The sequence below is a fragment of the Paramormyrops kingsleyae genome, chromosome 1 (assembly GCF_048594095.1).
Source record: "Paramormyrops kingsleyae isolate MSU_618 chromosome 1, PKINGS_0.4, whole genome shotgun sequence".
In the NCBI taxonomy this organism is placed as follows: Eukaryota; Metazoa; Chordata; class Actinopteri; order Osteoglossiformes; family Mormyridae; genus Paramormyrops; species Paramormyrops kingsleyae.
The window spans coordinates 32345982-32370062 of record NC_132797.1 but is presented as its reverse complement, the minus strand read 5'-3'; the positions used below and the strand labels follow the sequence as shown (position 1 = coordinate 32370062).

The following is a 24081-nucleotide window of genomic DNA, read 5'->3' as shown; positions in this document are numbered from 1 at the left end:
TTATCTTTGCCTGTTTGTTGGAGCCATAAGCAGCACGAGAGCCTAAAAATAACTGGCACCGCAATGCCAGGGTAGATAATGTGAGGAGGGATTTCTATTGGTCGATAATGTGAGGAGGGATTTCTATTGGTCGACTTCATTAAGGCGTGCTCTTTAAAAGGGGGAACAGAGCAAGAGTCTGGTCAGTCAGGCAACATGAAGATCCTCCTTCTTTTGGGGTTGGTGGCAGTCACTCTGGCTGAGGTGACACGTTTTGATGGGTAAATCAATGCGTCTCCCAGCATGATGTAGGGCCACAAACCTGTTATGTTTAGCCTCAGTTTGGTTTCTCTTTCTTCTCCTTTCTCTTTAGAGGAAAGGTGTATCGCCTCAAGCCAAAAACTGAAGAGCATGTGGAGATCATTAAGGAAATCGGAGACGAGTTTCAGGTAGACTCATCGCCTTGAAAGAACATCCAGAAATACTGGAGGCGTAGCGAGGAAGATTAAGCCAAAGTACTGTGAGGATGCGTATCTTTTCAACTTTTGATGGGTGTTTTGTGAACCCCTCTAGCTGGATTTCTGGATCCCCAGCAAGGCTGACCAGGTGACCATCAGCTCCAATGTGGATGTTCGTGTTGATGCCGCCTACATCGATTACATCAACGTTGTTCTGCAGCAAACCGAGATAGAGCACGAGTACGTCAGTGTGTGATAGGGTTTCTACACGTTAATAGGTTTGCTTTCACTAGAAGCAATAAAAATTGTTTTGGTCATATGAGTTATGGATCAAATATGAGTTATACTGTCATTAATGTGAGGGCACATTTTGCTTAATTTATTTATTGTCATGTAGTATATCTGGAAACGTTGTGGTTATGTGATATTTTTCTTGTGAAACAGGATACTGATTGATGACCTTCAGGCTGCGATTGACGCTCAGGTAGACAATGGGAGGATCTCCACCAAAGCCTATTCCTATGAAAAGTACAACAGCTGGGATACAGTAAGCAACTGGATCTTCCATGCAGTTCTTGGCTTATTCCATTGGCTACTAATAGCAGTCACCAATAAACTGATAAAATAAATAATTGTTTTTACATTGCATTTCAGGATGCCAAAAAATATTACTGGCTTGAGCTTTGCTGTCCCCCTTTGCAAGATATCGTCTCAACAATCTTCCCATTCATCTCTTCAGATCCAGTCTTGGATGGACCAAACGGTGTCAGCCAACTCTAACCTGGTCAGCAGGATGATCATCGGCACCACGTACGAGGGACAGCCCATGCACGTTCTGAAGGTAAAATCATGGCATTTGATGAACATAGTCTTAGTGTGTCGTTTCATTGTATAAGCAGCACAGGGATATTGTCTGTGATTCATGGTACACTGGGTCGTGCTCTTAACATCGATGAATGAGGGCCCCTACCTACAATCCAAAGACAAGCACATAGGTGGTGTTTCTAAACTACCCATACTTGCGTAAGATTGTGTGTGCATGTGTGTGCCCTATGATGCACTGTCATTCCACATACGACATTCCTCTGCATGGCGCCCTCTGCTGGCGACAAGTGTTAGAAAACTGAGAGATAAAAATGCAGTGAGTTTTTTTCTGTTACAGTTAGGTAAACAAAGTGGCTCCAGCAAGCCTGCCATCTTCATGGACTGTGGTATCCATGCCAGGGAATGGATCTCCCCAGCCTTCTGCCAGTGGTTTGTCAAAGAGGTACCGCTGAATACAAATGACAAAATAACCTTTCTGCTGCATTTCCACGGGTTAATGTGCCAGCTGTTTGGACCTGCTTCTTTCATCCCAGGCTGTGTCTACCTATGGGACGAACTCCCAGATGACCAGGCTTCTGGACCAGATGGATGTCTATGTGCTGCCGGTGTTTAACATTGATGGCTACCGGTACACGTGGAGCAATGTAGGTGATCTTTAAGACACCTTCATGGGACTTACAGTCTGTCTAAGGTCCAGTTAAAATTCTAGCTGTTGCTTATGCTTTTCCTGTAATTGGAATCTGCAGAACAGAATGTGGAGGAAGACCCGCTCTAAGAATCCGGGGTCCACATGCATCGGAACCGATCCCAACCGGAATTTCAATGCTGGCTGGTGTAGTGAGTACAGATGACAAGTGCTGGACTTGACGATGTTCTCTTTATTGTCCATAGTCTTTGTTTTTTGCCTGACTGTTCCATGTGTCCTTCTAAGCAATGCTTTTCCTCTAGCGTGCAAGCCATTTAGGAGATACCAAACTGTTAAATTTCTCCCCAGCCGTTGGAGCTTCCAAAAACCCCTGCAGTGACACCTACTGCGGCTGCAAACCCGAGTCCGCGGTGGAAGTCAAGGCCGTGGCAGACTTCCTCCGCAAGAACAAGTCAATCATTAAGTCCTACTTGACCATTCACTCCTACTCCCAGCTGCTGCTGTTCCCCTACTCCTACACCACGGCACCGGCACCTAACCACGTTGAACTGGTATGGCTACGACTCTGACTTTGGAAAATGATGCTGGAGTGGAAACCAAACTCGCTCTCTCGGGTCTTATTAACAGGCTGATGTTCATCAGCAAAAAAGATTAAGATTTAATCAAGCATCACACAGGACCAAACCATAACCGGGCAAGACAAACATTGTACAAATAGTATGCTCAAGTCTTCTTGACTGCACACAGAAACCTTGACTTCGCTAACATTTGCAGGAACATGAGCGTAATGTACAGACAGGGTTACCAACCCATCTCCTTTGCCGACAGTCCAAAGACCTTCATCACTGGTATCCTATGCTATCTTACATCTCATCTCAGGCTCATGGACCATCTCTTCTTCATGTTCTTCTTGCATTCTGGCTTCCCTCTTATCACCCCTTCCTACTTTCATCACCTTTTATTCTGTTTTCCATTCATTCTCCTCCCTGATGACATCAAGTGGGCTCCTCGCTCTCCTCCTGTCCATATACACAAACCCCCTCCCCTCATGCCGCGTCCACGCTGGTGATAGCACTGTGTTCCTCTCTAAGCACCTTCCTTCAACCCCCCTCCAGATGCGCGTGGCTGAGGGGGCCGCTGCTGCCTTGAAGTCCCTCTATGGGACCCAGTACACCTGTGGCCCTGGAGCTGAAACAATCTGTGAGTACAAGACTCAGAAGAGCCAGCTTCTCTAATGTTTGTCCTTCTGCCAGCCAAAGGGTGCTTCTTGAGCCTTCAGATAGAAGCACAACTGCGTAGAATAAGTAACTCAATTACATGACTGAAGTACTGATGTATGGAGCATAGAAGCTTTAGCTCAACCATGGTCCAATGCAGGTTTTATGATTTCTTAGAAACCTTCGGCAATACTAGCAATACTGCTCCTGTCTAATAACTCTCGGAAAGTTGGTGCGTTTCTGAAGCATGTTTAATGTTTGTTGACCCTTCTGCACACAGTTGTCTTGCTTTATTGTAGCTGATTCATTTTCTATCTTAATGACTGTGGATGCAGGGTGCAGGTCCCATATAAAGGCCACTCCATTTGTTCCCCGCTCGTCTGTGTTTTCCAGACCTTGCTGCTGGGGGCTCTGATGACTGGGCCTATGACCTAGGGGTGAAGTACGCCTACACCTTCGAGCTGCGTGACACTGGCCGCTACGGCTTCCTGCTCCCCGAGTCGCAGATAAAGCCCACGTGCCAGGAGACCATGCTGGCCGTCATGTACATCGCCGACCATGTGCTCAACGGCCTGTAATAGGGCTGCTCTTAGCTCACGCCAGTGTACTACACACGCCCCCCCCTCATTTCCTGAAATTGGACTGAAAATAATTGTCAGACACGGCCGACTAGAGTGAATAAATAAAATGTTGAACCTAACTCTGGGGGATTTGAAGTGTGTTGGATGCATCTGCTTCTTTTAAATATAAAAGGTATTCTGGGAAAAAGTGAATATCTTAAATGAAATTCAGCATACCTATCCAGGTATGGTCAAAGGTTTTTATCTCACCTTATAAATAAGCGCCACGTGTACAAGTCCCAAACAACTAAGCACTTTAGAAGGTTGTTCAAACCAAGTGTAGTCAAACATGTAGGCACCAAGAAACTGTAGAGTATGGGTTTACAGACCGTAAAAGTTATATTCCATCCAAAATGGAGCACTGTACAATTATACAACAAAAAGTTACCCAAACACGTTTACAATTAAGAAAATGCATAAATGTAATAAAAGGATGTGCTGAATTAACTGATTAATCAATAGATAGATAGATATCTTTATGATCATTGTGATTAAAACAACAAAATTTTGTTTGGCACTTTCTCCAATGCAGCATAATATACAGAATATTAAAACAGAGCATATAAAAAAGACAACTAAAACACTTAAATTCTAAACTACAGAACATAGTGCAACAGTGAATATATAATCCTGCTCCCTGGCACTAAAGTAACCTCATGCTTAGCAGGTTTATCCCATTCTAGCCTTTGATCGCTTCAGTCTATGAGCCGCCCATGTACTCATCAAACCTCTACCTCATCAAATAAGCACACTGCAAACGGCCCGTGCTGCTGACGGTCGTTAATTCTCATCTAGAGAAGCTGTCTATGTTACTACAATACAGCCAGCCCTTGTAAAGAGAAAGGTAGAGGGATACATTCAAACAGAACAGAGAGGCTTCATTACTCCTTTGACTCAGGAGATGAAGGAAGCTGCCAGGAGTCTTTGCCAATTGCAGTGTGAAATTCAGCAGAACCTACTGGGCCTGTGTGGGCAGCTCATGGATTTGGGGCACCTGGCATGACCACCAAAGTCAGAGACTCACTTTAATTGTCCAAGCAGAACCAAGAGTCCCAGCTGAATTCTGAATGAATTTTAAATTTGAATGCGATGTTCCCCAGGTGCCATGTTGTCAGATATTTTGGCCAGGTCTTTCCAAATTACTTTGTTTATTGCGTTTAGGCAGACAGTTTGAGCTGGACTTGACCACCATACCTAGTGAGGTCTGTTTGTGGCATTCAAAAGGAGATGCAGAAACAGAGAAGTATACGTCCATAAATGATTTCTGAATCCCATTCACTTGTGTTATCTGCTCTGGAATAAGCTTGGCACCACAGGGGACCAGAATGTGTTAGAAATGTCTTGCTGACAGGGGTGACATGGTGGTGTGCTGGTTAGCAGTGTTGCCTCACACCTCTAGAGTAAGGATTTGAGTCTCTGCTCCAGTTCTACGCGTGTTGAGTTTGCATGTTCTCCCTGTATTGTCATGGGATGTCCACCAAGTTCTCTGGTTCGGGAATGTAGATGGTGTTCACCAGACCTCAAAAGCCCCCTGCCAGGGGGGGGGGGGGACATGAGCTTCACATCCTGCTTCAAACATGCCATTAAGCCCCTTAATTTCATGCCTTTTGTTGTCTGTAGCAAACAAGGCTTTCAGATACAGGAGGAGTTTCTTAAAGGAGCTCAGGATGTCCATCACAAACGGTGACAACTCAATGGGCGACTCAGGAGCCCATCCTCCAGAACAGCAAGTAACAGAAGCTCAAGTGGTTTATCACAATTCTGGCAACTTATTTCTGGATTGGGGTTTCAATTGAAAGATTGCTGCAACCAGCAAGGCACCACTGAGGTACCCTGAGCAAGGTACCGCCCCCAAGCACTGCTCCCCGGGCACTGAATTAGCTGCCCCCTGGTATGTCACATATCAAAGATCAAAGATATTTTTTTGTCAAATCACATTTTATGTGCAAGACATACATGAGAACCGAAATGCCGTTTCTCGCTCACTAGTGTGCGTACCGTCCAATTACAAAAAAATAGACATTCTATACAAAAAGACAGATAACAAGACACAGGACAAACTGACAAGGCCAGAGACAAATCGACAAGTGCAGATGGTACAAAGTGCAGATGGTACAAAGTGCAGATGGTACAAAGTGCAGATGGTATAAAGTGCAAATGGTAACAATTTAAAAGGCAGTTGTGCAAATGGTAAACAGATAAGGAAGTGATGAATATGGTTAAATGCAGACATAAATACATATATAAATGTATAAATGCAGGTTAAATACATATGGGTTACATGCAGAGGACACATTATGTTGTTGTGCACTGTGTGCTGTGGTGTGTCAACAATGACCACTGATCACTAAATTCTAAATATTGAGTCATTTGATTAAATCCTCTGTTAATGGTAAATTATTAAGTTGCCCTTTTGCTGCCACTAGATGGCAGAAGTACGCAAACATTAAAACAAATACAAACGTATATGACGCCCACAATAATAAAAGTTTCTCCCAGAACCATGAAACAAACTCAAATAGTAATTCGGTTATAATTCATACGCTTTTGTAAAAAGCCACATATAAAACTTTCAGATATGAAGTACACTATGCTTTATGACAACCTATTTGTAAAATAATATATAATACAACACAACACATAGAAGAGTCACGTATTTAGACATTCACAGTGTTACCAGTAGTACCAATAGCAGGAGTAGTAGTAGCAATATGGTGAGCAGCGTATTATAAAATATATAAGCTATAGCTATGTGTTAATCTGTGGAGTGGCACGGTTCTTGTATGTGGTGCACATTTCACGACTTTTTGATTTTTACGGGTGGGTGTGTCTGGCTACAGATACAAACGGTCACATGATCGTGGGTATTTAAGACGCTCGCCTCCCTTCTTGCTGAAGCCGGAGCTGTGGGGGCAGGTGTCTCCTCTCTCATCTATCCGTTTGTCTCTCCATCCTCGGGCTTTGGGCTGCACCATCGGCTCCGACATCATGACAGGTGGGTGAAACTTTATGAATCGTTTAGCCCCTTTTTGCAACTTCATTTCACAGGAACCGCAGCTCGTTGTCAGATCACGTTTCAAACAGATGAGCTTGAAATAAGTTTAAGTGTGTGTGTGTTCTTTGCGCAACATGTTGGTGGATATGATTGAAAGTGCTTACCGTTTGCTTTCACTTTATTTTTCTGTAGTTTCCTTGCAGTCCTGAGATCTGGAGAAGGAAGTGACCCTTTTTCGTGCTCTTTTTGCGTGTAACTTGCCGTTATGTCGTTATTATGGCGCTTTTGGATCCTAAAGTCCCGCTCTTAATACTGCAAGCGGCATGTCTGCTCCAAGAGCGGAAATTGCTTTTCTTTCCCCACCTACTTCAGTCACTTAAGCACGTACGCCGCATCTGTTTGCTGTTATGTCAAAGTAGGAAGGAGTGCTTGCGGATATTTCACGTGAAACATCATGGTGGCCGCAATTAAAACTATTTTTTTTCCTTCCTATCGCTGGACGCGTTATTTGAAATGACTTTTTTTCTTTTCTTTTGGAGGCTTAGTAATGATTAATGCTCGCCTGTACATACAAGTAGTTTTGATTTCTGGAAATACAATTTGTTAGATGGTGCTCTCTGAGTGTAAGGTGTCTTGGGGTTTACTTTCAACTGTGCTGATGTACATGCTTCGTGCATGATGGGGAAAGGTTTTTGTCAAGGTGCCGATGTGACACTGGGACAAAGCTAAAATGGATTTTGAGTTTAATCAGCACTTTAGAGTTTAATTGCCTCTGTGTGTTAACGTTGGTTGCGTTGGCGCTGTTTATTCATTCTCTCTCTCTCTCGAGCCCAATATTGTTCTGTACATTAACATGGCAGTAATGTATTCTATGCATATGGGGAGATCTGTATGATATCGGAATTTGGCGTATTTACAAGAATACAGATCCTCCTGCATTCTTCTGATAATAAATGCATAACATCTCGTTGCTCTGAAGGCTGCTACCTGCTTAGATATTACTCTGCTTTTTTTTTTGTTTTTTTTTTTTGGCCAGACCAAGCATTTGTGACGCTAGCCACAAGTGACAGCTATGCAAAGGGAGCGCTGGTCCTTGGGAGGTCTTTACGGGACCATCGGACCACCAGGAATTTAGCAGTGCTCCTTGGCCCCCATGTGTCCGAGCCTTTCAGGTACTGCTTGGTAACTTATGGTCTTGGACTTTCAAAGTGAAACTAGTTTCAACCAAGTTGAAGCCAACAAATTTTAATCTCTCAAGCTTTCATGTTGCTGACATGCCTGTTACCAATAACTCTACCTCCATAGAGAAATGCTTATGGAGACTGTAGTTCATGTCATTGTTTTTTTTTTTTTTTTTGTGAATTTACAAATGTTACTGATCTGGGAGCCATTTCCTAAAAGCCAGATTTCACCCCCCCCCCCCCCCTCCCAGGGAAGCACTTCGCCGGATCTTTGATGAGGTCAGACTTGTGGATGTCATGGACAGTGGGGATTCTGCTCACCTGGCCCTGATGAAGAGACCTGACCTGGGTGTCACCTTCACCAAGCTGCACTGCTGGACGTTGACCCACTATTCCAAATGCGTGTTTATGGATGCGGACACTATGGTTAGTGCCAACGTGCAGTTGATTGGCGGCGATGTGGCTTCATACCAGACATCTGGTGTTTGAGCCTGGGTGATCTTTGTAGCCATGATTTTATTTTTCCCCCACCATACACACTATCCCCTCCCAGAGAATACAAACTCTTGCTGATCTTTGCCATAGCCATGTTAGATGTTTGATGCTGAACATCTGTAGCAGTTTGAAAGCATTCTTCTCTCACAGGTGCTGTCGAATGTAGATGAGCTGTTTGAGCGAGAGGAGCTCTCTGCTGCCCCAGACCCTGGATGGCCGGACTGCTTCAACTCGGGCGTCTTTGTGTTTCGCCCGTCCAATGAAACGTATGGGAAGCTTCTCCAGTACTGTACAGAACATGGCAGCTTCGACGGCAAGTATTTAGACCAGTCATTCCAAGTTGGGGATTCAACAAGGGGAGGGATTTGCCAAAAATCACCATTCATCACTGGGGGATGAGTGCAGGACCCATACAAAATAGCACTGTGCTTCTAATATTTAAGGCCTTCAATACTTCTAGGTACCTGTAGAATAGTATTAGGATTAAATCTGTTATTGTAGCATCAGTGCCAATGCTAAGGCCTTTAGGTGCTATTTACATTTTTCATTTCTCATGCTGTATAAACTGCAGGCTTGGTGTCTGGCTGCGGTTACTGGAATTTAAGGCTTGAGGCCCCTCTGTATGGGGCGGGGGGGGTTGTTTTGAAGACAACTCTGCTGTTGTCAGCCATAGCTACTTGATCAAGTCTAGTGTTTCAGTACAAGGCTCCTGTTTATTCTTGTGATGGTGCTTTTTCAGCTTGCTGTTGACATCCTGGTGAATTGCATCTTTATTTCCCCCAACCCATAATCCTCCAGCTTGACACAACCAGTAAATAACAAATCCTTTAATGTGGGGAATTCTAAATCAACCTGGCTCATTGGTGCTGCTTTTGGCGTCAGGATGAGCTAGCCTGGCATTACGTAACTTCTGGCAATGGGGCACTGAGTTGTGGCCCAACTATTTTGATGAGTCAACATGAGTACTTGGCACTGGTCCTTTTGGTGAAAACAAAAATCCCTTTCTTGGGCAACTGTTTGATGTTGGCAAAGGCTTGTTACCAAGTGATTCCATAAGGTAATGTTGTTGGACTTGTATGAATGAATCCACTCAGGTTTTACGAGCCCTTCCACAAAGGAAAAGGGGAGATGTTAAAGCTTAACACTAAGACAATCCACCAGTATCCCACTGGTCTGGTCTAATGGCATACAGTAAGTGTCTTGGCCCCAATAACATGTTTGATCTAAACCCAGCTATCAACTTATTTCGCAGTGGAGGGATTGCCATGGATCTGTTCTTGAGGGCTGCTTTAGAATCAGGCCTAACTGAAGCCTATAATCTGGCCTTAATGAAAACCCCGGAGCTGTTGCAGAAATTGCACTGGAATTAGTGATTGTCCAAGAAGTAAGGTGCTATGACACATACCTTAGCTGCTCTGATGCACTTCATACACCTAAGGGGGGTTCAGGCTATAATTTAAAATGACAATCAGTTGGTGCCCATTTGCCTTGATCTCTTAAATCATTCAGCTACGCCTCCCTCGCCTGATGGCTGGATGCCTAGAATGCAAATTGACAGAGTGGAATATTTAGGGTGGATGACTGCTCCATTAATCTGGTCTGGTGTCTTCTGACCTTTCAAGCTAAGCTTACCGTAAGACATGCATCGGCACCACGATCATGTACATTTTAAGCATATTTTCCGTGTCATCCAGTGCTTCCTTTTGGCCAAGATCTGTCGGCTGCCAAGGAAACCTTGCTATGGATATGGATTCTTGCTGCTGTCTTCTCAAAATGAAGAGTCTGTCCATATAAAGCTATGGGCTCCTTTGAGAAAACCCTGGGGGTTCTGTGTGTAGCCAAACGGTGATGATGGCATGCCTATTTTTAAGCTAAGTTACACAAGGCTTCTCTCTCTCTCTCACACTGTATGAGAACTTGTGTGCTGGTTATTCAATTGTTCAGCTTTGGCAGTTGATTGTTGGATAGAACACCTTATCCTTTAATGTCAGTGTCATGGGTAGGGAAGACATCTAATCTGAACTTTTATTTTCATGGCTTCAGAAATGTAAGCAGGACTCATTTTTGAACTGTCCATAAAGTTTTGATTCTGCCTTGAGCGAACGCTGAACCGTAATCTTCACAATTTTCATGGAGTAGTGAGCACTTGATGTACACTGACATCTTTGGCAGGGCGTCTAGCAAACCTTTGCCGTTTTTTCTTTGGAACCAGGTGTGTGTGAATCTGCACACCCAGATTTTCAGTTGCCATGAGAACTTGTCTCCAGGTGTAGGGAGGTGGGTACATGGCAATAGCATCGTTTTTAACTGGTGGTGCAAGTGATTAACAAACCAGCCTGAGAGCTTTTAATGATCAGCTTATGCACAGGATGCCAAACGTGTTTGGAACTGTTTGATCAAGCCAGTATGTCTAAATCTCTAGTAGCTTTCATACAGAAGACCTTTTATTGTGTTTAATAAAAATGAGAACCGCTTATAGATTTCCCAATATGAGTCATTTCTTGGGTGTTAAGGGTTAACTGCACTTCACACTTGGTGCTGCCAAACTATATTTTTCAGTTGGTGTAGGAAGCATCAAGCTTCTTGGCTCTCTGACTCCTGTAGGACTTTTCTGGACTTGGTGTTCATCTACATAGATTGCAATGGCTGCATTTTTGGATTAAACCATCTTTCACTTGGTTATGTAAATCTTGTCAGATCGCAAGGCTCATGTCTGCAGCAGAAATGCCATCTTGTTCTAAGGACCTGGGACTGCAGGGGTTCCAACAAACTAAATTTGTTGGTTTTAAAACCTGATGAACTGTAATTCTGTGCCTCTTCCTACAGGTGGAGACCAGGGAGTGTTAAATTCTTTTTTCAGCAATTGGGCAACTGCAGACATTTCAAAACATCTACCCTTCATTTACAACCTCAGCAGCATCGCAATCTACTCTTACCTTCCAGCTTTTAAGCAGTAAGTATCCATTTTAATGCATACAGTTAGTGTCTTTGAAGACTATCAAATGCACTTCTTGACAACTTTTGAAGCAGATCGCTGTGTGGTCACTTGAAAAGCATGTTGGTCCCTTTGGAAATAAAGGCATGGATTACCAAGCAGATCTTGGCCATTGGTTTTAAAGAGCTGCCTGAAATGGCAGTTTCACTGCCACTGCATGGGTTTTTGAATGAGACTGAAAGTGGCTGTTACCCTCCCACACAACTAAGTCAGCCTCATCATTGAGGAATTCTGTGGTCACCCCCAGCATAACAGTCTTTGGCGGCTTTGAGAATTTTCAACCAACAGCATGTTGCTGCAAATCATTTATCCATAACTGATAAATATCTGGTAAGTGAAATGGAATGATCTCAAGATTCTGAGAAATGTAAACCTGTTTTGATCCTTCGTTCCAGGTACGGTAGCAATGCTAAGGTGGTTCATTTCTTGGGGAAAACCAAGCCATGGAGCTACACGTATGACACCACAGGGAAGCGTGTGGTGGCCACTGTCCAGGAGTCGTCCACACATCCTGGCTTCCTGCTGAAGTGGTGGGACATCTATGCCAGCACAGTGGCACCCCTGCTGGTTAAGCTTCATGGTGACCAGCAGTTCCACTCTGGATGTGTGATAGTAAGTTTTCTCCTATAGGACTAATTTGCAGGCCATTGAGTGTTTGGCCCTTCAAAGGTGCAATGATGAGTGGTTTTAAGGTGTAATGGGTTACAGATCCTAGAACATTGCATCAAATGTCATTGGCATGAATTTTATTTATTGCCTATAAATCTTTACACTGGTACACACTATGCTGTTAAGATTGGATGGGGGCAGGCACAGGTCAGTGCATTTCCTCTTATAGAGCAACTCCTGTGCTCCCTAGGGTGAGGTTGCAGCTGGGGTGAGGCATCTTGACATTTCCCAAGAAGAGCCAGCCCCCGTCTCCTCCGAAGAGCGAAAGCAGAGGTGGGAGCAGGGACAGGCGGATTACTTGGGAGAGGACTCTTTTGACAACATTCAGAAAAAGCTGGACTCCTTCCTCAAGTGAAGATGAAGTCCAGTGTTGCTGGATTGGGGGTGTAAACCCTGTATGGTACACATGCTATCAACACTTCTGACTCTGGCTGTGTCCTCCATTCTGATCATGTTGGAACCTTTAACTTGGTGTTGCTCCTCCTTTTGCAGAAAAGCTTCACTCTTGAAGGACTGTAGATGTAGTTGACAATACTCAGACAAAACTGTTACTGTATAGACTGGTAAACCCTTATACTAGTGTAACCACTACATAAAGTGTATGAATACTGTGTATAAGGGAATAAAAGTCTTCATACAGAATGGTATCAAGATCCTTGTTTTTGTTCTAGTGTCAAGCAGGACTTGGCTTCATGCTGCCCATTATGCCAGTCACGAAATGCCTCCTAATGAACTGGCGACAGCTTTCAACTTTACTTTAATTGGCTATTAAAACTAAAAGTTGAAGTAATTTCTTCATTGTGTCAGCCCTCCCCTGTATGACTTCCCTCCCTGGCTCCCTCGTCAAATGTTATAACAAGTTAGGTGTGTACTGTTAAATGGGAATTGCCTGCCACATGGGGAGGGGGGACTTTATGGGAGTAATGGCTCACGCCTCCATCTGCTCTTGCTTTGCACAGCATTGGTTGCAGATGCTGCTTGAACATCCTGCTGCTCTCTGCCTGTGAAATGCTGCCTGTTTCCTTACATTTCGGCTGCATTACTGTATGAGTTTATGTCCAGACATGATTGATCTGTGAGCTAAAGGCTTTTACATGCAAGCAGGTGGTTGGTTTTGGTCATTGTGAATGTTTTTAAATGTCTATGCTAGGGAGCGTTGTACCATTATGAATTCTACTCAAGACCAGTATTGTCTTGCTCTCCTCCTCTGACTTCACCCCCGTCCTCCTAGGAGGTGCGGATATGCATTCATAAGCCCTCCTGGTCATCCAGGTTTGTCCCTTTTGATTCAGCCTATGAAAGGTGAAGCCTACGGCTCACTAGAAACTGCACACATGGGCTCCTATAAGCACAGCCTCCAATGCATGGTTTGAGTCCAAAAGTGCAAGCACCCATCACCTTTCACAACCAATGCCCAAAGAGCAGCATTTATTGTGGCTATACGAGGTCAAGAGATTTCTGGGGGAAAACCCCATTGGTCTGCTGTTAGGCAGAGCAATGGTTATTTTTACTCCGAGTAGTAGATGGGCTAACAAAGTGCCCATATCTTTCTGCAGTTTTCCTCAAGGGTGCTCTTAAAGTAGGCACAGCTGTATTTAATACATAACATAAACAAATGCATTGTTTCAGCACTTTTTATTGGCACTGGTATTTCACAATATTGTGTTCAAATGTTAGCCAAATCATAAAGTTTAACTGTTGCAGCTTGAATTGCAACTGTTAAAACATTAATAAAATGTATATTTAAAGGAAATTTTTATCTCCTGAGGTAAAGCCCATTTGTTCAGACTGGAGCTGAATGTAATCATTTTGTATTGTGCTATTTCACTCGGACGTCAAACCATTGTGCTCAGCAGTTGAGCTGAGCTTATCAGTGAAAGTCATTAAGTTTCCTGTTTATACATTTTGGATTTTTTCATTAATCTGTCCTAGAATGTTGCTCAACAGCACTATATAACTGTAATCGAAGGAAATTTAGCAGCCCCGACTAGTACAAAAAACATCTGCAAGCTGGTACGACAGGGTGAAGCTTGCAGCCTTACATAAACGCTAAAATGCTTTATAAAAGTAAAAAATACTCCTTTGAAACTGATTTAAAAAGTCATTGAAAAAGCATGACTAAGAAAATGACATTTTACAGGGAGAAATGCCTGCCCTCTGCCCTTCAAGCAACGTTTATCAAATTTTTCCTCAGGCTGCCCCCTGCTGGTGTGCAAGCAGATTGGCGGCCAATAAATGAGCATAACGAGGGAGGGATCCCACAGCAGGTTGGGCTAAGTTAACACAGGGCATGATGATAAACAGCACAAAAGATTCTAAAATTAAGCCCTGGTTCATCGCCTTAATGTTATACAATTACAGCAGGGCAGTGGGATACTGGGGTAGACAAAAACTTAACTTAGTTCCTTCCCGGATAAGACTACCACGCTTATTTTCATTTCTTAAAAATGTTAATGTGCTTCTCAAAGTTACCACCAGGGGTCTCAGTTGGACAAAAACTACACAAAAGTACATATGAAATGCTGATACAAAGGGAACAAACTCTTCCTGTAAAACCAAGCATTGCCACAGTCAGCATGTGACTCATCTAATATATAGGTGCTTTCTACATGCTTATGCCTGATAAAAGTATTATACATACAACCCTGGAAACAACAAACAGTAAATTTTTAAGGAGTATTTTTAAACCAATCTGCAGTGACAGTGCACCTGGGAAAGTGCAGAAACCAATTGGTGGACACACACACACTCAAAAAGTCACACAGTAAGGGGAATTAGAATAGAAAATAGAATGTAACAGCAATACTTTATTGATCCCCATGGAGAACTTGTGTTTTCACGTATCCCATCTTGTTCTCCAGGAGATAGACAGGTACTATTTACAGTTAGTTTTTTTCTGCCTGGGTGTCTGTATTGGCAGTTCAGACCATGTACTGTAGGAACAGGACACCAGTCATTTAAGATGTAAATTTATTGCAAGAGTCAAATATATTCTATAACATTACACATGTTGCTCCCTCCACACTCATAAAACCTTGAGTTTTCACAGTAAACCCCATTTATCTGCTCCAAGGACCCCCAGGGCCAGTAGGGAGATCTATCCCAAAGAGACCAAGGCATATAAACTGCACAAACCAAGCATTCAGGCCCTGGAAAAACACCATGAAGAACTATCGTGAAGGGCTCGGAACACACGAAACCAAACAGAATGTATCTCAGAGTGAGAAGGACCGGTATGGTCCTCAGCAGTAACATCAGGAATTGGAAAATCACTGAATTTGCGAACAGCTTGATTTAGCCAACTAGATAATTATTCATTAGCTACACATGACAGCACAATGAACTTACACTTCAGTACATTAAGGTCACTTGAGGTTGAATATACTCTTTAGCTTTTATGGTGAAAATGTTTATCAAGTAAATTGGCCTTCTCCCAAACCTTAGTTATTCAACCAAAACAGTGGCCCTTCAAGGAGAAGGTTTCAGAAAACGCACAATCAGGCATGTCACAGATTTACAACCAGCACTGCAAAAAGCAGACAGAAAACAGATGAGTTACAGAGAAGCATGTGATAAACAAAACCTTTGACGGAGTCAGAAACAAGTAAGGCACATGGTAGGAATGATTCAATGGCACGATCGGTCTCTCCCTCGGGATTATGGATCCATTTACACATATATCCAAATATCCTTCAGCAAAAGCTTGTCACGTCAGGGACTTGAGGTTTCATTTCATATTGTTTTGATAATTTATACTCCCATACACTTGATCTCTCTGGCCTTCTGCATAATAACTATACACCTGGACCCTCATTTCTCATATTGACTGAAGACCAACTCAAGCAGATGTCATTGTGACAAAGTTCTCAGACAAGTCTGAGTGGATCTTTTCACATGTTGGACATGCTCTGGGGTTGTACAAGGTTAAACAGCCTCTCTCTAAAAATCACCACCCATAGCCATGTTTTAGATCAATCTGACAGCCAAACAGACTACATGAGAACCTTACACCTTCCTGGACATCTCACCCTGAAAACAGGAACTAATGCAGCAGCCATAATGGACCAGCATGGACTCATCATCCAGAGGAAACAGGCTCAGAGTGATTAGCCTCAACTCGAGCAGTGAGTGCGTAATCGAGGACATTCCTGAGACAGACCTTGAAGAACAAACACAGTAAACAGCACATTAAAGATGTAAAAATATACCACATGACAGGAGGGCTTAGAAGGCACCAGAGAGCCCAAACCAAAGTAGGAAATGCCACACAAAATTGCAACTGGAAAATCAGCATGTGCCCCAAGGGTGACACCTAAAAAGCCCAATCCCCCAAAACAGCATCTAGGAAGACCAAACAAAAGACCACCCCGCCACACTGACAGGAACAGCAGAGGACAACGCCAGGTCAAATTCAGTTACAGCTCTGCACCAGGATCTAGTTTAGGCTGATTAGTAGTACTAGAAAATTCCCTGGAGCAGTTCAGAAGTGTTCATATTCTTAAAACAACCATACATGGCATTTAATGGTACATTTAAAGACTTAAAATCTGTCCAATTTACAGCCCACAAACCAAACACACCCTCTGGTGTCATAAAAACAGCCAATGATGACACTGCCAAGCCAGGCTCTGGGTCAGGCATCAGCCTATAACAAAAGGTACTGGTCTGGGAACCTGCCTGTATTATGCAGTGTTTATGTGCACAGAGGGAACCATGTGAATATCAGCACTGCAGGTCACATTCAGAGAGAAACAATCTGACTCCCTGCTCTCCTGTCAGTGAATGACCCCATTGATCTATGTCACTGTGTTTTTAAAGATCTATGTATACTTAAAAAGGAGAATGTGTGGTTTGCCAAGTTACATTACAGGAAGTAGTATTTGAGGGATGCTGAATCCCCACCCCCCACAGCATATTCACAAAGGATTCTTGGCACAGCTTTCTGAAGACTTTAATACATTGCATTCTAATGGCCCACAATATTATAAAAATATTAAAGATTTAAAAAAAAAAAAAGAAATATCGATACTGTTTAAGCTGAGCTAATACATCCCAAAAACTGCTTAAACTGAGGGGTCTAGTCCAGTCCGTCCACGGTGACGCCCCTCGGCATCGCAGATAGGAACCCCGCCACTCTCATGCCCGAGTGGAGCTGCGAGAAGGACGGTGCCCATGCAATCAGGAGGAAAGCGCCTTCACCAGATACAGTTTGTCGCCATGCTCGCTCGTGAAAATGGGCGCCCTCTTGTAGTGTTCCACCAGCTCCTCCATGGAGCTGAACTTGCGTTGGCCGATGCAGTAGAGGCCGTCCTTGAGCTGCACTTTGAAGTGCTTGTTCTTGCTCTGGGCTTTCAGGGAGATGGAGAAGTCATGGGGCTTAGAGGGGGAGAGACAGAGAACGAGGGGGTTAACGGGAGAGCTTACAAATGGCCATGAAGCCTCTCAGGAAACACACTACGTCTCACCCTGGTTTCAGGGAAGAGACGTGGTAATTATGGCTTAGTTCCTTAAAACTGATTTATCACCTCCGACAGGTGAGCGGTATGTCAAGGTTCTGTACTGAGTGCTTTACTGCCACATATTGCAATGTGATGCTGCAGGCAACGTCATCGTGGAACACTGTGCCCGACACACTAGTTTTTGTAAAGCTGGTTATGCCTTGGCTATGCTGTTTTAGCTTTTAAACCTTATAACATTTAAAAGTAGGTATTTCCCCAAGAAGATTCATAATAAAATCAGACAGAAAAGCCAATAATTTAGCTAAATTAAAAAAGTGTTTTAAAACTTAAAAGGGTGTTTTTTGTGCTTTTTATGAGAGATGATTGGTTGGTGGACATGATGCCTTAACTGAGCCATGACTTGATTCGGTATATTCAACTTACGGAGGATTCGCTGTCCCTGATGAGGAAGTCGCCGTCACCACCCCGGAGGTTCAGGGCGACCTCGGCCTGCTGCCGTGTCACTTTGCCGTAGTACCACGGCTGGCCGGCGAAGCTGCCGGTGGCGGCGGGCTCGATGTAGTCGCAATCAGGTGGCGGTGGCCCTGCGGCCTCGGGTGAATCATGGGAGTCCTGCCTCACGGCCACGTAGTTCTTGGGCACGAGGCCGACCCGGCCGTCTGCCTTGCGGCACTTCCACCACTCTGGGTCGTTCTCGGGCTTCTCCAGCACGTCCATGACCTCGCCCTTCTCAAAGGTGAGCTCCTCGTCGTTGCCGGAGCTGAAGGGGTAGAGGGCCTGGACAACATCCAGTGTGCGGCCGCTACCTTCGAAGCTGCCGTGGAGTGCGCTGGCCAGCTTCTCTGTCAGCGACACAGACGGCGCCTCCGGGGAGCAGTCCAGGTCCTCTGTCACGTAGTTGGAGGGGAACCAGCCACAGTGCCCCCCATAGCTGCCACGCCACCAGCCGTCGCTGCACTTCTCCATGACCATGACCCGCGTGCCCTTGACCAGCGACAGCTCATCCTCACGCTCCGCCGCGTAGTGGAACTTGACCAGCGCCGGCGCATTCAGCTGGAAGGAACGTTCGCCGTTGTCTGGGCTGACGTCAGGGTCGGCGGTGGAGGACGCACCCCCACTGGGTTTCCGCTTCACCTTCCCGATCCCTGTGGAGACCAGGAGAGGCTGTTAGCTCTGAGGTTAGCTCATGACTTAGCAGGGGTTATTAACATCTCTTTGTGAGAGGGAGAAGCTTGTGAAAATAATGGGCTAGGGTGTGAGCAAATGGAAATCACTAGAGTGGAGTTGGAGGGGAGGGTGAGGGCATCCATAAACACCAGTCATACCAAGGCACCCAGAGCCTCGGGGTGTGCAGGGATCAGCAGACACACTGTTATGGAGACAGTCACTACGTTAACATGCACACTGAGAAAATCAAATTACTGTGTTAGTCTGACTAAAACGGGACTTTTAAAGTACATGTAGATATGTTAGTCTGACAAATCGCACTAAATCGAATTTCTCAAAGTCCGACTAAGACACCCAGATAAAGTGACTGGGAGTCAATGTACTCTTGCATGTATATGTTAAATCGGACTCAAACCGGCCTGCTCATGCTCCACAGTTTCCCCTCCGGGTTTTGACCTGGAAGTAGCAGAAGAAGCATGGAGCATAGCGGAGGACGTATAGTACGTACAAAATGTACAGCGCTGTAAAGCTGCCCAATTCACCGCTCAACTAAAGGGCATTTTTCCACCGCCCCAGATTTTGTACTTTTGGTACTTCAAGAAGGTACCAAAAGTACGGTACTTCAAGGTGTTGATTTTCCACTGGTGTAAAGACTGGTACCAGCACCGAACGACATCACAACGTGAGGCAGAATATTTTGTACTGAAATCGAAAATAATATAATATATTATGTAATATATTATAGGACTGGATGACGTGCCATATTAATACCAACACATGTTCACATGTTATGCACATCCAATTGTTACATTGCTAGTCAGCTAGATTAAGATCAGGCTTTTTCTTACCTTCAATTTAGTACAGATATTATAGAGCAGGGAGTTTAAGTCTCGCTAAAATATTTTTACTCTGTCATAGGAAAAACAATCTACCACGTTTTGCAATTTTAATGATTATTCCTTTTCAAAGATTATCTAGTATATGTTTAAAACTCAGTTTAAAGTATGCCTCCACTGCTTTTGCATGAGTGCTGCATGCATTCTCTGAGACAATCATAATCATTTTCATCCTTTCTATTTAAATCACTCCTAGATGGGTGCGTGAGAAATTTATGTTTCATAAATACCCTAATATTTATTATAACAAAATCACATTGCAATATTTGAAAAAATTTGCTGTATCTGTTCTTCCGACCAGATCGTAATTAAAGCTTGTGTCATGTCATTTGCCCACACATCCATTATTATTAACTTTATGATTTTTTTTTACGTCTGTGACGTAATAAATCAACCGGAAAAAGCTCAATACTGAAAACAGCTGTATAGCCATCTATTGTAGCAGTCGGACATACTTTGGTCATTAAATTGATTCCCCTCCCATGCATGTATACTGGGACAAGGACAGTAGTCTGATTAAATGGCGTAGTCAAGCTATAACCGTAGCCCGACTTAGCTGTGCATGTAAACGTACTGAGTGTAATAAGCGAACAGCCCCCACGTTGGTGAGGCCCTCTTGGCCTTGTGGAGGACACATGCTGACATGTTCATCAACCTTCAGCAGAATTCCATTCTCTATTCCTGAATTTTTACACCCATCAGCCCGTTTTGGTATGTAATGACACATCCTGGCTTAAATATTCCCCCCAGCACAACGAAAACAGAAACACGCACTGTATGAAGCGAAACATGCCCAAGCAAGCTGTGTGTGCACACTAATCCAGGTACAGCACTAAGAGACTGCGTTCTGCAAAGTGTGCAGCCAGCCGGGGTTGGGGGCCATGGCTGAGTGTCTGGAGATGGCCAAGCTCAACCCCCCCAGCCCCCCATGCAGATGTCATGGTAAAGAGCAAGCCATTATGTTAGACCTGGGGGTGGCAGGGGACAGTTTAAAAACACTGTGAACAGCATCTAGCAACAACAAAAAACCCTTACCAACGTTACAGAACATACTATAACTCTGCGTGTGTAAATGAAGGCGTGTCAGACTGGGTAGGGCAGAGAAATGTAAACTTTACCATGGAGAACATTCCCAACGTCATCGGTCTCTGGGTGGAGTGTCTCTGAATAAAATGGGTGGTTTCATTTAAAGGTCAAAGATCAAAAACGGCCATATTAGATCAAAAGTGTGTTTCTACCTACACACCTCACAACATGTCAAACAGCCAAGCCCGAAAACAAGAAGCTGGTGTAGATGCATGGCACGTGACAGCTGTACAGATCTGTCTCAGGCTCTCTCAGCAAGGATGTGAATGTTCCAGATGAGCATATTGACACTGCTGTCACCATACAGTGCTGCGTTCCTCTTGAATGCAGACCCTCCAGACACATTGTTAAGTTGGCCTTCTGACACATCACAGACACTTCATTCAGAGCCAGTAGGTTAGTACAAGGGGCATATATTGTATGTCTGCCTACATGGTTAACTTACAGTGTCACTTTCAGCTTTGCCACCATACAGAAACAAACGTGAACACGCCACAGTCTGATCATCACCCCAATGCTTCACTGTGCTACCAGCATCTTACCTATTAAAGATTAAGCTTGCTTGAGTCTGACGGCGCTTTTCAGCAACACCAGATACTGTACTTGTGGTACTTCAAAACAGTACGGAACATCTTGTGTTGGTTCTCCACTGGTGTAAAAACTGGTACTGGTGCTGAATGTCATCACAACATGAGCTGGGGCATTTTTACTGAATTCAAAGAATAGCTATAGCACATATCTAATTGTAATTTTCTGGCAGATACTGCGATTTGATTTTGATTGATATTTAAAAAAAAATAAAATAAATAAAAAAATCGAGCTATATACAGTGTGTAATAAATGTAAAACATACGATGCAGCATTGCCACATGAGATACCTTCAAAATATAATACAGGGGTGAGAACTTAAATGTATGAATTGCTTCCAACATGTTATTACTTTTTTGACCCTTGTGTACGAGTCTTTAGTGACCCAGCATATACATATTTAAAAATCAAGCCAGAAGTAACGTAACTGTGGAACTTTTATTGAATAGCTCATTCCTGAACACTAAGAAGAGTTTCTAAACAAGCTGAACTGTTTACAACCATCATATGATAAGGATGGCAGTATGACTCGGTATAGATACTGTCTACATTATTCCACATACTCTTTCTCCGCAACAATTTCCTAAAAAAATGACGCAAACATGATATGGTACAAATTAGCATATAAAGGTTAAAATGCACAATAACTTCTCATATCAGCTGAAATGCAAATAAAATAAGTATGCATTTGCCCTGTTACAACAATCAATTGCCACACGTATTGCTTGTAAATGTGAATGCGTTTTTGCGTACCAGTTATGTGCATACCTGAACATAAAACAATTCTCTCAAAAGATGTGTTAAGGGAAAGAAACCAATTTAAAAAAAATAGTTCCATTAAGAAAAAAAAATATGGATCCTGCAGCTAACGCTGCTTGGTCCTCTAATAATAGCACCTTTCTGTAAACAATCTCTGACCATGGAATAAGTAATTCACTTACAGCTTATTTTTCGCACCGCGAATGTTTCACATATATGCTGTGGCTTTGGGCCACCTCTGTTTGGTGAGCATCACTGGCACGCAAGGAGCACGGTACTTCTGAATGTACGTCAGAATGCTTGTCATACAAGTATGACAGTATGAATATGTAAAACCACTCTCATTCAGGGGTTTAAAACTGTCATAAGACGTGCTATATAAAGCATACCCTAGACTGCAACCGTTGTGATTTGCTAATTGCATTGTTTCAGATCGCGATTATGATTTGAAATCGATAAATCATTCAAGCACACCGGAAGTCAATGTAAAAGGGAAAGTACCACATTTTTGTACCAATAGTATGATATCTAGTGTAGTAGAAAAGAGAGCAGAGCTATGGCTTACAGCACAAGCTCACCATGGTTTAAAAGGACAGGCTGCTTGGTGTGGTTGACATCAGGGGTGTGAATTCTAAAACAAGGTGTTTAAACAGCTGCATTTGTACAGATAATGAGGAAGAATGGCAACAATAATCACCATCTGTACCAAATCCGAGACAGCTGATAAAAACCACACTTGGGCTTTACCTGACCATGAAGAGCATCATCTTTTTCATTTCCTGCACATGCAGTAGCTGCTTAAATGGGCTGAATCAGATAGCAGGTGGACTGTAATATTCTTACATGGAGAGCCACTCCACACTGCCCTCAGGTGAAAGGTCAAGGCACTGCATGTATGACAACTTTTTGACAGTTCAATAGACCATAGGAGAAAACCTCCAGAATGTACCCTTAACAGCAGTTTGTGACTATCGGAAGGTTCCACTGCCAACATGGTGTCGGCCATATTGCTTCCTGACCTCACTGGCTTATCAACTGCCAAACACTCGCTGCTCAGCAGGACACATTGTCTGCTCCTGGCAGACCCTGAACAAGACCAAAGTGGCACAGGAAACAGGAACCAGGGAGATACCATAGGGTGTTTATAAGCGACATGCGATAAAGCTGGGATCCAAACCCACTGAGAGAAGACATCAAGGTTCTATGTGGTTGTCGAGGCACAGGCCCAGGTACAAGGTGTCACTAGGCACGCACACACACACACACACACACACACACACACACACGTCATATACCGTCCACATGTGTCAAGACACATCGATCTTAATCTCGTCACTCTTAGTACTGCATGTAGGGCAAGCGTACCATCTCTCTTCCAAAAAACGGTAAACTGTGAGGGCAGAGCTATAGGTTACAGCACCAACTCACCATGGCTTAAAAACACAGGGTGTTTGGTGTGGTAGACAGGCACATTCATCCCATATATCTATATATCTCATTCAGTCGATCAATCAATCAATCAATCAATCAATCATTCTATCACCCCAACCCAGCCCTCAGCCCTAACCTTAACCAAAAGTAACCAAACAAAACACAAGAATTTTTTGATTGATTTTTATCAAGGTGTCACTAGGCACGCACACACACACACACACACACACACACACACACACGTCATATACCGTCCACATGTGTCAAGACACATCGATCTTAATCTCGTCACTCTTAGTACTGCATGTAGGGCAAGCGTACCATCTCTCTTCCAAAAAACGGTAAACTGTGAGGGCAGAGCTATAGGTTACAGCACCAACTCACCATGGCTTAAAAACACAGGGTGTTTGGTGTGGTAGACAGGCACATTCATCCCATATATCTATATATCTCATTCAGTCGATCAATCAATCAATCAATCAATCAATCATTCTATCACCCCAACCCAGCCCTCAGCCCTAACCTTAACCAAAAGTAACCAAACAAAACACAAGAATTTTTTGATTGATTTTTATCAAATTGAGGTTATCCTTTTGGGGACTGGAAAATGTTCCC

General features: G+C 43.6%; 3 protein-coding genes across 10 annotated transcripts in view; 2 read left to right on the top strand and 1 right to left on the bottom strand.

The window, feature by feature from the left end:
- Positions 1-195: 195 nt before the first annotated feature.
- cpb1 (carboxypeptidase B1 (tissue)) lies at positions 196-3825 on the top strand. The gene is made up of 11 exons (XM_023805801.2): positions 196-260; positions 353-428; positions 553-677; positions 882-984; positions 1177-1278; positions 1600-1704; positions 1796-1906; positions 2009-2099; positions 2257-2459; positions 3024-3108; positions 3519-3825. Exons 1-11 carry the CDS (start codon positions 196-198, stop codon positions 3701-3703), a joined length of 1251 nt encoding a protein of 416 aa, XP_023661569.2. The 3' UTR covers positions 3704-3825.
- Positions 3826-6608: 2783 nt separating this feature from the next.
- Positions 6609-12722, top strand: LOC111840704 (glycogenin-1-like). Its single transcript, XM_023805812.2, has 7 exons — positions 6609-6740; positions 7777-7912; positions 8173-8347; positions 8567-8729; positions 11243-11369; positions 11807-12023; positions 12271-12722. Exons 1-7 carry the CDS (start codon positions 6734-6736, stop codon positions 12433-12435), a joined length of 990 nt encoding a protein of 329 aa, XP_023661580.1. The 5' UTR covers positions 6609-6733; the 3' UTR covers positions 12436-12722.
- A 2311-nt stretch (positions 12723-15033) lies between these two features.
- LOC111840703 (SH2/SH3 adapter protein NCK1-like) overlaps positions 15034-24081 on the bottom strand; it is a 32492-nt gene continuing 23444 nt past the window's right edge. For all 8 annotated transcript variants that reach the window (XM_023805802.2, XM_023805804.2, XM_023805805.2 and 5 more), the window contains 2 exons: positions 17963-18684; positions 15034-17456 (listed from right to left, as the gene is read on the bottom strand). In XM_023805802.2, coding sequence (XP_023661570.1) covers positions 17259-17456; positions 17963-18684 — 920 coding nt within the window. In that variant the 3' untranslated portion in view covers positions 15034-17258. The remainder of the gene's footprint in view (positions 17457-17962; positions 18685-24081) is intronic.

Excerpts from the sequence above, each read along its gene's own strand:
- LOC111840704 (XM_023805812.2), top strand. Across the intron at positions 8,730-11,242 it reads AGAACATGGCAGCTTCGACG|GTGGAGACCAGGGAGTGTTA; the intron begins GCAAGTATTTAG and ends CTCTTCCTACAG. Across the intron at positions 12,024-12,270 it reads TCCACTCTGGATGTGTGATA|GGTGAGGTTGCAGCTGGGGT; the intron begins GTAAGTTTTCTC and ends TGTGCTCCCTAG.
- cpb1 (XM_023805801.2), top strand. The coding sequence starts at position 196 with ATGAAGATCCTCCTTCTTTTGGGGTTGGTGGCAGTCACTCTGGCTGAG. Across the intron at positions 678-881 it reads CAAACCGAGATAGAGCACGA|GATACTGATTGATGACCTTC; the intron begins GTACGTCAGTGT and ends CTTGTGAAACAG. Across the intron at positions 3,109-3,518 it reads CCCTGGAGCTGAAACAATCT|ACCTTGCTGCTGGGGGCTCT; the intron begins GTGAGTACAAGA and ends TGTGTTTTCCAG.